This window comes from Gopherus flavomarginatus, chromosome 14, assembly GCF_025201925.1.
Source record: "Gopherus flavomarginatus isolate rGopFla2 chromosome 14, rGopFla2.mat.asm, whole genome shotgun sequence".
Lineage (NCBI taxonomy): Eukaryota > Metazoa > Chordata > Testudines > Testudinidae > Gopherus > Gopherus flavomarginatus.
The window spans coordinates 21,249,701-21,262,045 of record NC_066630.1 but is presented as its reverse complement, the minus strand read 5'-3'; the positions used below and the strand labels follow the sequence as shown (position 1 = coordinate 21,262,045).

Genomic DNA, 12,345 nt, shown 5'->3' with positions numbered 1-12,345 from the left:
CAAACTTGCTTTGTCCCCCGCCATTCCTTGTTCCCTGACCACCCCCTCCAGAGACCCCCATCCCTAATCACCCCCAGGATCCCACACCCTACGCAACCCCTCTGTCCCCTGACTGCTCCGACCCCTATCCACCCCTCCCCGCCTCCTGACAGGCACTCACCAGCAGTGGCGGGAAGCAGAGCAGCCCTGCCCCAGTCCGCTCCACTCTGCCAGCTCCCAGCCACGGCACTCCGCTTCCCACCGTCGGTGAGTGGGGCGAGGTTGGGGAAAGGATCCCCCTCCCACTCACCTGCGGCAGGAAGCGGAGCAATGCAGCCCCAGCCTGCTCCGCTTTCCTTGCCCCAGCCCCAGCCGTGTCGCTGGGGGGTGGCTGGGGAAAAGGTCCTGCACTCACCTGCGGCGGGAAGCGGAGCGCCACAGCTGGGAGCTGGTGGAGTGGAGCTGGCTGGGGCTGGGCTTCTCTGCTTCCCACCGCCGGTGAGTGCAGGGAGGTTGGGGAAAGGAGGTCCTCCACACTCACTGGCGGTGGAAAGCGGAGCAACGCGGCCCCAGCCTGCTCCACTCTGCCACCTCCTAGCCACTGCGCTCCGCTTCCCACCATAGGTGAGTGCAGGGAGGTTGGGGAAAGGACGGCCCTTGTACTCACCTGTGGCGGGAAGTGGCGCACTGTGGCTGGGAGCTGGCGGAGTGGAGCGGGCTGGGGCTGGGGCTGGGGCTGGGCTGCTCCGCTTCGGCCGCTGCTGGTGAGTGCGGGGGGCGATCCCTTCCCCCAAGTCCCCTCCCCGAACGACACAGCTGGGGCCGGGGCGAGGAAAGCAGAGTGGGCTGCTCCTAGCCCCGCACTAATCCCCCGGGCCACTCTGGGACTGCGGGGCCCCCAAAAGTGCCCTCCCAGAGCTCCTGCCCCCCAGACCCAGGGGGGAAGCCCCTGACTGCCCCCAAGACCCTCTGCCCTTTATCAAACCCCTCAGCCCCAGCCTGGCCCGACACCCTTAACATGCTGGTCAGAGCAGCGTGTCAGAGCTTTACCGTATTGTATGCGAACCCGCATTCTATCGGGTCACGCTATATTAGAGTAGAGGTGTATTTTGGTTGGCCACTGGGCAATACTGCAAAGTATATGTTAAGTAATAATAATAAAGTTTTTATATGCATGCACACACATGCACACACAGAACTGACCAAAGTGCTATGATTCGGAGGAGCATACTGCCCTCTCCTAACAAAAAGTGGCCAAACAAATTGAAATGGAAATTTATATAAAAGGGACTGATGAGAGGAAGAAAATTAAAGTAAAAACTAGTATAACAAAACTTCAAGTGAAGCAAAAAGTAAATCAGTAGGCCGGGCATGCTCTTCAATAGCGTGGTTGTGTCTGCGTAAAGGATGCTAGTATAGTTAGTTTATAGCTATGCAAACCACCATAATGTTAAGTTCACTGAATTAAAACCGGGGCACATACCTTGTTTTTAAATGCTGCTATTTCACCATGCAGTTTTTCTGGTCTATAATAAGAAAAGCCACCACGAACTGCAAATCTTAAGTTTGTCTGTCTTCCATCAACGTTCATCATACTGAAGATAGTGATATCACTAGGATGAGCCGAAAAGATTTCTGCCAGTACCTCCTTAAACTTGTCATGTCTGCTTTTCCCACGTTCATCTTTCCTTATAAACTCCTCCACTGTGACATCTGAGTTGGGGAATCATAAGTACAGTATACTGAACAGGGCCAGTGCAAGGATGTTTCGCACCCTAGGTGAAACTTCCACCTTGCACTCCCCCCACCCGCGGCCCCGCCTTGAGGCTCCCCCCCTCCACCCTGAAGCGCCCCCCTTGTGGCAGCTCCCCACCCGCCACCCTCCGGCCTGAGGCTCACCCCCCTCCCAGCCCCAGCACACCCCTGCTACGAGCATAAGCACCCTGAGCACGCCATCACTGCTTCACTTCTCCCACCTCCTAGGCTTGTGCTGCCTAAGCTGATTGGCGCCGCAAGCCTGGGAGGCAGGAGAAGTGAAGCAGCCACAGCGTGCTCGGGGAGGAGGCGGGGCAGGAGTGAGCTGGGGCGGGGAGTTCCCCTTGCCCCTTACTTGCTGCAGGCGGCCCTCCCCATGCTCCCCAGCCCCAGCTACCTCCACCTAAATGCCAGCAACCGCTGAGGCGGTCGCCTAAATGGTTGCACTGGCCCTGATACTGAAATGAAATGCCTGCAAATCTCTGGTTAATCTCTCAACTCACCCCAGCCCAATAGCACTAGAAAGACACTGCAAATGCATCTATCCTACAAACACATCTAAGTAACAGCTTTTCAAATACAGCAGTAACCAAGCTCAAACAGCAAATAAAACTGACCTGTCAAACGTACAGTGGCTGAATTGCGTATGGCTTCATTTTCCAACTTTTTGACATGGATCTGTACTGTTGATATTACATCAGGCCAGACTCCATCTGAAACTCTGACTCTTAAGTTGTATGTCCCCTGAGGAGCATTATCCACCATTACCAGAGAGCCAGTCCTTTGATTTAATCTGAAAAATCTAGAAGTAAAGTCCTAAATCATGAAAAGCCTAGTAAGTCAAACCAGAAACATCCTCTACTCACCATTGAATCGGTCTTTTTCAGCATACATGTTCTACCATATAAGGGCCTGACCAAGCAACATAGGTGTATGGCCTCGTAGGCTACAAAAGCCCTAGAAAGTTGGTATGGAGGATCCATGGTCAACTGACCTGTCTGATGGGTACTAGAGCCCAACCTCAGAAAGGCACTAAAAAAGAAAAAAAACTTTGCACTGGGAAGTTCTGGAAAAGCTTGAGGAGAGTTTATGAAAATGAGTAGCTTTTCTGCAATTCCCAAACCTATAAGCTTTCTTACTCCTGACCCAGAGCATGCAGTCTACAAGAATTAGTAAACACAGGAATACCCCTGCACAGGTCCCAGTGGTGAGTAGGGAGGAGTGATAAGAGGAGGGAGCAAACCTTCTAGTCCCACATTGGTGCCTGTTAAAGAGAAGTTCCAAGAGAGATGCCTTGCGTCATGCCCATGAGCTATGATGAAGGGGGCTGTTTTGAGCGGCTATGGAGGTCTACTATGGCCAGGTCACTAGTACGGAAAAATACCCTTTTATGGCTTAGTATCCCCAATGGCTGCTGACAGGCAGAAGCTCCAGCTACAACTCTGGGCTCGCTAAGGCTTTCACATTTTCATTTTCTAGAGAAAAGAAAGCTTGGTTTTGCTTTTATTTTGTGAAACAGAGACGAAGCCACTTCAGAACTACATTTCTACCTGCGTTCTGTGCTGCGGGCAGATGAATTAGTATGGCCTTGAGGCCCAGTTCAATACTGGTATGAACAGACACAACTACAAAGAGTTAAAACAAGTTGTGACTGTGTGCTTATGCAGTGGTGAATTTAGCTCTAGGAGATCATCCAAATTCACTTTCTCTTGTGATATCTTGAGTTATTCTACTCTTTGCTCATATTGGATGCCTTTATGTGATCAAATACAAATAGACTATAATACTTGGTGGAGGTGGCAATGAAAGTGGAGTCTATTTTTATTTTGGGTCTAATACAAAGCACATCCTTAATGCCTAGGAAAAGTAATAGAGAGCGCTACTTAAAAATCAACAGCATGATGTAGCCCTACATTATTTGAGATGAAGATAAATATTGTGTATAACAATTCCTTGAAACCTAGTTATCTAAATGAAAAAGAATATTCAGGAGGTACATTCCTTGTTGCACGGGGTAATCCTGGCTTTTATACATATAATGTACACAGGGAAATCTCATGGTGAGTAAAAAAGTTACAGAAGCATAAACATTAAATATTACTCAGTTTGACACAAATACAATCCTCACTTGAGCATTTTTCCTTCAGAGAGAAATGTTTTATTGTCCCAGTCATCCTGATCTGGTGCAAACACTTCCCCAAGCACTGTTGTTGACCATTTCCCTGTTGAGATAAATTATAATAAATCTGCATTTAATTTTTGTTTTTCAAAGGGTTTTTAATTCCACTGCATTCATTACGACATTTATCATTTTCATATTCCTGTTTGATTTTGGTAAAGGTTATGATCCAAAACAATGCATAGCCTGTAGTCTGAGCTCACCTCCAAGTGCGTCTGGAAAGCTGGGTAAAAACCACAGACATTATACAAAGGAGGGAAAAAAACCCACAAATAATCAGTAAAAAGAAATAATAATATAAAACTACAGTTAATAAACTGATTTTTTTAGACAAAAAGTTACTAAACCAGAAGCTGAAGACCCAGATGTTCCAATCTGGGGAAGCCACTTTACACTGCGTCACTAGCAAAATCTGTATATAAAGGTGTTACAGCTACCCCAGTCTTCTGCACTACAGGAGAATCAGAATAGCTGCTCTCTCTGAGCAAGGAAAAGAGGGCATGACTGGAGAAAAGGGAACACTGGCAGGATGCCTCTTTGCCAGTCCAATTCTTGGCTATGTTTTCAGCCCCCCGTGGCTCTTGTGGCCTATTGCAAAGTAGAACAACTGCTGGAACACAGCAAGAAAAGCCTGCAGGGAGCAGCAGTGTGATCAGGAGAGTAGAGAGTAAGCTTTAAGACTCCTTTGAACACCATACTCTGTGCAGTTTAGTTATAGCCACGATCTGGCAAAATGTGGGTGCTCAGATAATACGGTGATGAGCAGAGTATAAGAACCTATGCAAAGCAGAACAGAAACTGAACAGACTATTTTTAAATTCAGAACTTCAGAGTCTCCCCTACTTCGCCTAGCCTGCTCTGTTGTAGAACTTGCTTATACTGGCTTTTGGTTTAAGTGCATCTAATTCAACAAAATTAGGTGCATGCTTAATTTAATGCAAAATGGTTTTCATTACATACTGGACCTCCTGCTTCAAATACTCACCAGGCATGCTGGCCCTATAACTCCAACTTAGATATTCAGTTAAATTGTGCCTTCATTTCCAATGCTTTTAGGATGATGATCCATCTCACTCAAAACAAGCAATTAATAATGGACACAGAGATACCCTACAATCTTCACTTCTTTATTTTACAGGATTTATCTATTCTTCATTGTATTAAAACCAAAGCAACAAAAATATACTTGTATATTAAAATTATAGATTTACCGTATACTAACAAGGAAAATGCTGAAATGCATAGCTATCGTTAAAGCTTTCCAGTGTTTTCATTCTAAGCCCTTATTTTCAGTCACTTGTTAAAAATCCCCTATTTTTTTCCAGGCTCAGTCTCTGCCCAAAGGGAAAAAAAATTCCCCCAAAAAATGAGTAAAGAGAGTCATTTTTGGAAATAGAGTAAAAAATTCTTTTTGTTCATTATTATTGTTTTTGTATAGACAAATACAAACACATTTAAAAAAAACAAAAGACAGATAATTACAAATATATAAATCTTCCTCAGTAGATGATGCTTTCCACATTATGACCCAGACAGATGTGCCAGCGTGGGCCAATATAGCCATGCAAAATTCCACTGACTCTGTATATCTGTTTGCAGAATTTGTATGCTATGAAATTTTAACTTTTCTATGCATCTGGCTCACTCTCTGTACACCACCTACCTCTGTGGGTATAGACAAAGATATCCTTATGGCCAGCTTCATGGCTGTTATCATTTTCATCACCAATTGTTATGGTCAAGGTGTTTGTAGCACTCATAGATGGATTCCCACTATCTATTATAATTATTGGCACGTGGAAGACCTTCTGCTTTTCTCTGTCAAAGGACCTCAGTGCTGTAATGGTTGCTGTGTTATTTCTGTTATCAGTAAGAGAAAAATCCAAAGAATTCTGATAATCAGGTGGCAGCAAAAATGTAAACGGTGGCCCATTTTCACCACTGTCTGGATCCACAGCATACAGCAGCTTTGATGTATGGTTCATATACACCGCCTGAGGTCCCAACACATTTTCCCAAACAATGGGCATATATGATGCCTCAAACCTTGGCTCATTGTCGTTAATATCTAGCAAGTTAATCAGGACTGTAACACTTCCTGTTTGGGCAGGAGTTCCTTGATCTGAAGCCTGTATGATTAAATTGTATTGCTGAATGATTTCACGATCCAGTGTACTTGCAACAGTCACATGACCATCTGGGTCAACTGCAAACTGTCTGATAGGATCTGAATCTGATTTAATAAAATAGATAATGTCCCCGTTCAAACCAGAATCCTCATCGGTGGCTCTCACTGCGGTGACTGTAGTACCCACAGGTATGTTCTCAAAGAAAGGGTTAGTTTGGATAAACTGGGAATTGAAAACTGGGCTGTGGTCATTGCAGTCTTCAACTTCAATCAAGCAGGTTGCAACACTGGAAAAATCAAGATCTCCCACTTTAACTGTAAGGTTAAACCACCTTTCATGAGGTTTCTCATAATCCAGTTTCTTTTTCAATCTGATAGTTGCATGTTGACCTTCTTTGTTACTTTCAATGTAAAACTTCTGATCTGGATCTCCTCCAATAATGCTGAATGTTAAGTGAGCATTTTCCCCAGTGTCTGCATCTGTAGCCGACATTTCCAGAACTTCTGAGTTGACTTCACTGTTTTCAGGAATCACTGCCTGCCAGACCTCTTGAGTAAATTCAGGTGTATGGTCATTGACATCAGCAATCCAGATAGTGGCAGTGCCAGTTCCTGTCAATCCTCCCCCATCCCTTGCCTCAACAGTAAGGAAATATTTATCAGTCTTCTCTCTATCCAGCATTCCCCCTGCTACATGTATTGTGCCACTATTGGGGTTGATATTAAATAAGTCTGTACCAAACCCAGTTTTTACATTGTCAATTATCCTATATGTCAAAATAGCATTAAGACCTACATTCAGATCATCTAAATCCACAGCTGTCATTTCCAAGACCAAAGTGTTTGCAGGAGAATTTTCAAAGACACTCCCATTGCAGTCATCAGGCATGCAGGTAAATATGGGGGCATTGTCATTTATATCCCACACATTAATAATTACATCAGCAAATCCAGTAAGTCCTTCTCCTCCCTCATCAGTAGCCAACACAACAAATCTCCAAAGTGCTCGCTCTTCCCGATCAAGAATCTTCTGTGAGTAAATGCTGCCTGTGTTCTCATCTATTGTGAAAACATCAGTTGCACCATGTCCATGCAGAGAATATCTCAAATTGCCTTCATCCATGCTGCTATCAGGATCATTTGCTACAACCTACAAAGGTTTTGCAAACACATACATCATGTTAATGACCGAATATAATCCAATCTGCTACTACATCCTATCATAGATGGATAGATATAGACACTTCACATTATAGCAGTATAATTATCTATGTTTTCTTTCTTATTTTTATAGTAGTAATTGAACTACAGAATATAAAAAAGCTAGTAGATTACAATGCTAAATATTTGGCAGAAGCGACAGTTCTTAGGGTTACAAAGATCAGCCCTGCTTGTTCAATATTAATACCACAATCATTTTCTTCACTGAAACAAAAAACGCCACCCTGCATGCTTCTCTCTCCACTGATGAAATAAATTTTCTTCACAACACTGGATTTCACTGACATATTATAACAATAATACTAGACTATTCTTCTATTGAAATATCACTAACATCTGGAACTCCATATAGTACCTGAAGTATAAAGATAGGCAATCCATCCAGTTCTTCAATCACACTTCCATAGTATTCACTGATAGAGAAAACTGGAGCCTCATCATTTTTATTCACAACATTGATTATGATAATTGCATAATCTTCCCATTTACCATCAGAGGCCAACAAATGAAGTTCATATATTTTCACTTCTTCATAATCCAATGGCTGAGCAATAAAGATGGCTCCTGTTTCTGGTTCAGCATCAAGTACTCCACCAGTGTTTCCAGCTGTGATCTGGTACCTTAATTTAGCATTTGCTCCTGCCAATCCCCAAAGAATATTAAATAAGATACGTATAATTTGAGGGTATTGAAATATACAGTTACTTTGTACCTCTTCTACTAGATCATATTATTGATCATTATTAATCGTGTTCTACATTAATCACACCAATCAGTTCTTCTCCTGATTAAAATCCATCCACAAAGTCCTTTCTCATTGTCAAAAGTTTCTAGTGCTTTACTATTACAGGAGAGTCAGTATATAGTACTGTAGTTAAGTGGTCTTTTAAAATGCATAGCCAAGTAAAAATATTTACAAGCATTTTTCTATTTCCAGGTCCCAACAAGTCCAATATCTACAATAAAAGTTTCCATGGGAAAAAAAGTCTCTTGAACTAATGCCAGTGGATTAAATTTTGCCCTCACTTAATACCCCATGTTGGGTATAGGAAGGCCAGGAGGACTGACCAAGTGTACAACTCATGGCAACTATAGTAAATGGTAACCTGCTTATAACAATGTTAGCATTTATAAAATTATAGACACATCTGATGAAGTAGTTCTTATTCCAAACTCAGCTTCACAGTTCACAGATCCACAGATTTTAAGGCCAGAAGGGACGACTGTGATCATTCAGGCTGACCTCCTACATAACAGAGGCTATAGAATTTCAGACGCAATAGGGGCTCTTGGATTAGTCCAAACAAAGCTTTTTACCCTTTCATTCTGGTTCCCCACTTCTTGCCTTCAATGTTACTGTCACTCTTCTCCCTCCCCACTTCACACCTGCAATTTCAATTATTTAACTTGGCTGAGAGGCCAGAGACAAAGGGCCAGATCTATATTCTTCCCAAGGCAGGTTCTTCACCACCACAAAGCAGACTTAAACTCAACATACATAGCCAGCTAAGGAGCTTCTCTTGTGTCAGGGAATCGTTCAGTGGCATAGGTTCTAGCTTTGCCCTTGCTCCTCTGCAAACCCCAGTATAGGTGAATGTGGCCAGTGTGCCCATGCACTTCAGAGAACTCCTACTGCAAGAACAGAACCCTTGGGGCTGTTAAAACTAGTGCAACTTGGATAAGCTGAGGCTGGTCTAAATTTCTCCTTTGGACTCCAATTTTAGAAAGCACTTAAGCATGTGCTAAAATTCATCCTTGTTCAGGAGATCAGTTGCTCAACTTCAGGCAGTTTCTTCCATGGGATTTAAGTACATGCTTAACTGAATTCCTGAATAGGGATATTTTTCTGAAATTGGGATTAAGACAGAAACAGTGCCCAGCAGCATAACAATCAGCGATCCAGAAAGGTAGCTGCAAGCCACCTTTACAGCCCTCTTCAGATTTTGACTGCCAAATGGCCAGTCCTAAAAATCAGGCCTTGTATCGATACCTTTTCATAGGTCACTCAGGTAAAATCATAGTACAGCTAAGCAATAAAACTAAGCCTACTGAAATAACCTACTGGCGATAGCCATATTAATAGATGTACTTATTTCTCACACAATCCCCAAAACTGATAAAAATTATACTATTCCAGGCTGTGTCGAGTCCTACTAAATTTGTGTTCTTTCCTTTGCACCAGCAAACAACCCTCTCATTGTGCTAACAAAGCACAGACACTAAGAGCCATCCTAGTCACCACCTGCCACTCAGAAAATCATGCCTACAGCAAACAGAATCTACACTGGAGGTCAGAGGAGTACTGCATTTATTCTAATTTAGTAGTCAATAGGATGGGGGGGTTTCCCAACACAGGGCAATACACAAAGTATATACATGAAAAGGGTCTGATTATGTGACAAATTTGCTTGTTTCTACAATAACTGTTTTGAAACTCTTGATTGTTCATGATGATCGATCCCTACATTTCTTTGTCTCCAAACCATTTATAAAGTCCAATTTCATGTAGGACAACACTATTCCTCAGTGTGCCAAACAAGGGACAATACAACAAATATACCGTCAATACAAAAAGAATACATTAATTTAATTGAGATTCAATCTGAATCATTCTAGTTAACTGGGAAAATATTTTTATCACCACCCTTCTTTTAAAAAAGGGTATGATCTATATAAAATTTGTATATGCTGGCACAGAAGTTATTCACCATCATCCCATGTTAATGTGTTGCCTCAAATAATAGAGTTATTTAGCTTATGCCTCACAGCCCCATTATGAAGTAATGTTCATGCCCTGTCAGTTTAGACATAAAGAAGTTTTAAAATGTAGAGACAAAGACATTTTCCCTCCTAACACCACTAAATATGTCTTAGTGTGCTGAAATTAACTCATTAATATTTTAGATGCAGCTATGGGGAATTCCAATACTCTACCTTCATCTTCATCATTAGCACTGACTGTAATGACAGTAGAACCCACATCCTGGTCTTCATCCACATTAACTTCATAGACACTCTGAGTGAAGACAGGTTTGTTATCATTCACGTCGCTGATAAAAATGCGCACATAGGCTGTGTCTAGAGAGACAAGAAACAAGAGATTAAAATACTCAGCTGTGCCACTTCTGTCAGCTACAATTCCTTAAACTGTCTAGCTGCACATTAAATGAAGACGAATATGCAGACAATACAGAAACAAACCCTTAGGGTTATGGACAATTTATATACCAACATTACTCAAAAGCACTTGGATATCAAATGTATGTCACATCCAATTTGTTTAAAGAGATAACGTGAATAATTGATACCTAATATGGCAATTGTACAGTTTTAAGTCTTAACTTTTTGTCCTGAAGCCACAAAAGCCCAGTTTTAACTCTTTGTTTAAACACAACCAATGTGATTTCTTTTAAAGTCTTGAGCTTTTCTGTTCAGCATTTCATTACTGGCCCAAACTGAGTGCAGTGCAGCATGCAGTGCTTTGAGAAGCCCCTCCATTACCCAGGCTAGACTTGCCTCCTGTGTTAAAGAAGTAGGTGTGGTTTTGCTACTTAGGAATTACTCTCTACAATCCATCAACTCTAAGGTGATAATTTTCTTTTAGTTTCAGAATTGAAAACTTGCCTGGTCATCATATTAAATATTTCTTCCAGTTCTGAGACAATGGACACAGAGAGAAACAAGAAAAAAACCCTTTCACAAGTGAGCTTGGACAAAAATAAATTACAATTTAAAACTGGATTAAAGGGTTTTCTTTTATAGGAAGAGAGCTAAAAATCACACTTGATACACTGGTTCATTTCTTACCAGAGTTTGGTTGCCCACGTTTTCCAGGTCGAGCAGATTCAAAGCCATCTATCGACTTTACTTCCAAGAGATATGACCCCTTCGTCTCTCTGTCAAATACTGAGGTACTGTATATGGAGCCTGTCTGTGAGTCTAAGCGAAAACATGTATAGTCCCCACTATGGTCATGTAACAGAAAGTAAGTAATCTGAAAGGTAAAAAGAAGATGATTATGCCATACTTCCAATCTGTTGGATAACTCACAAGTGAACAATTATTCAAGAAAGAACAAATGGTCTTGTAGATAAAGCAGTTGGCCAGGACTCAAGACATCTTGGTACAATTCCCAATTCTGTCACAGACTCATAGACTCATAGATTCTAGGGTCAGAAGGGACCAATGTGATCATCTAGTCCGACCCGCTGCTCAAAGCAGGCCACAGAACCCTACCCATCCACTTTTATAACAAACCCCTAACCTACGTCTGAGTCATTGAAGTCTTCAAATTGTGGTTTGAAGACCTCAAGCTGCAGAGAATCCACCAGCAAGTGACCCATGCGCCACGCTGCAGAGGAAGGCGAAAAACTTCCAGGGCCTCTGCCAATCTGCCCCAGAGGAAAATTCCTTCCTGACCCCAAATATGGCACTTAACTTCCTTGTGCCCTTAAGTAAAATGGAGATAATCGTACTTATTTTCTTCCGCCCTTTATCTGTCTTATCTATCTAGATTGGAAGTTCTTTGGCGCAAGTACTGTCTCTTACTACAGATTTGTAAAGTGCTTTACTTTACAGCTCCCAATCTCAGCTGGAGTCTCTAGATGCTACTGTAACACAAAATAAATAAACAAACAAGCAAAAGCACAAGCAAATTTGAACTTTAAGAACATATTAAAAATTATGGGCCAAATTCTAATATGTATTATATGCATGGGTGGGTCTGACTGACTGGTGTGCACCCAAGGACAACATTTGTCTGTATGGTCAAGCCAAAATTTTCAAAAGTGACTACTGATTTTTGGATGCTTTATTTCTTGGATTCTCAACTTGAGACATTATAGACATGCCTGATTTTCACAGAGTGAATGCTCAACACTTTCTGAAAATCAGGCACCTTTCGGGCATCTCACATTGAGCACGTGGTTCAGATAGAGGCATCCCTATGGGAAGGATCTATTAATGGAGATTCTCTATGTCCTAGTAAAGAGGAGAGAATGGAAGATGATAAAATACAGGTAGGATCTGATGAGAAACTGTCAAATGAAAAAAGTCCCATTCAATTACATCATGTAATGTCAGA

General features: G+C 42.2%; 1 protein-coding gene across 1 annotated transcript in view; it reads right to left on the bottom strand.

Annotated features, from left to right (window-relative positions):
* LOC127034315 (neural-cadherin-like) overlaps positions 1–12,345 on the bottom strand; it is a 90,102-nt gene that overhangs the window by 31,481 nt on the left and 46,276 nt on the right. The window contains exons 14-20 of the mRNA XM_050923030.1: positions 11,070–11,256; positions 10,197–10,340; positions 7,618–7,901; positions 5,577–7,191; positions 3,863–3,956; positions 2,352–2,536; positions 1,463–1,692 (exon numbers count right to left, since the gene is read on the bottom strand). Of these exons, the coding sequence (XP_050778987.1) occupies positions 1,463–1,692; positions 2,352–2,536; positions 3,863–3,956; positions 5,577–7,191; positions 7,618–7,901; positions 10,197–10,340; positions 11,070–11,256 (2,739 nt within the window). The remainder of the gene's footprint in view (positions 1–1,462; positions 1,693–2,351; positions 2,537–3,862; positions 3,957–5,576; positions 7,192–7,617; positions 7,902–10,196; positions 10,341–11,069; positions 11,257–12,345) is intronic.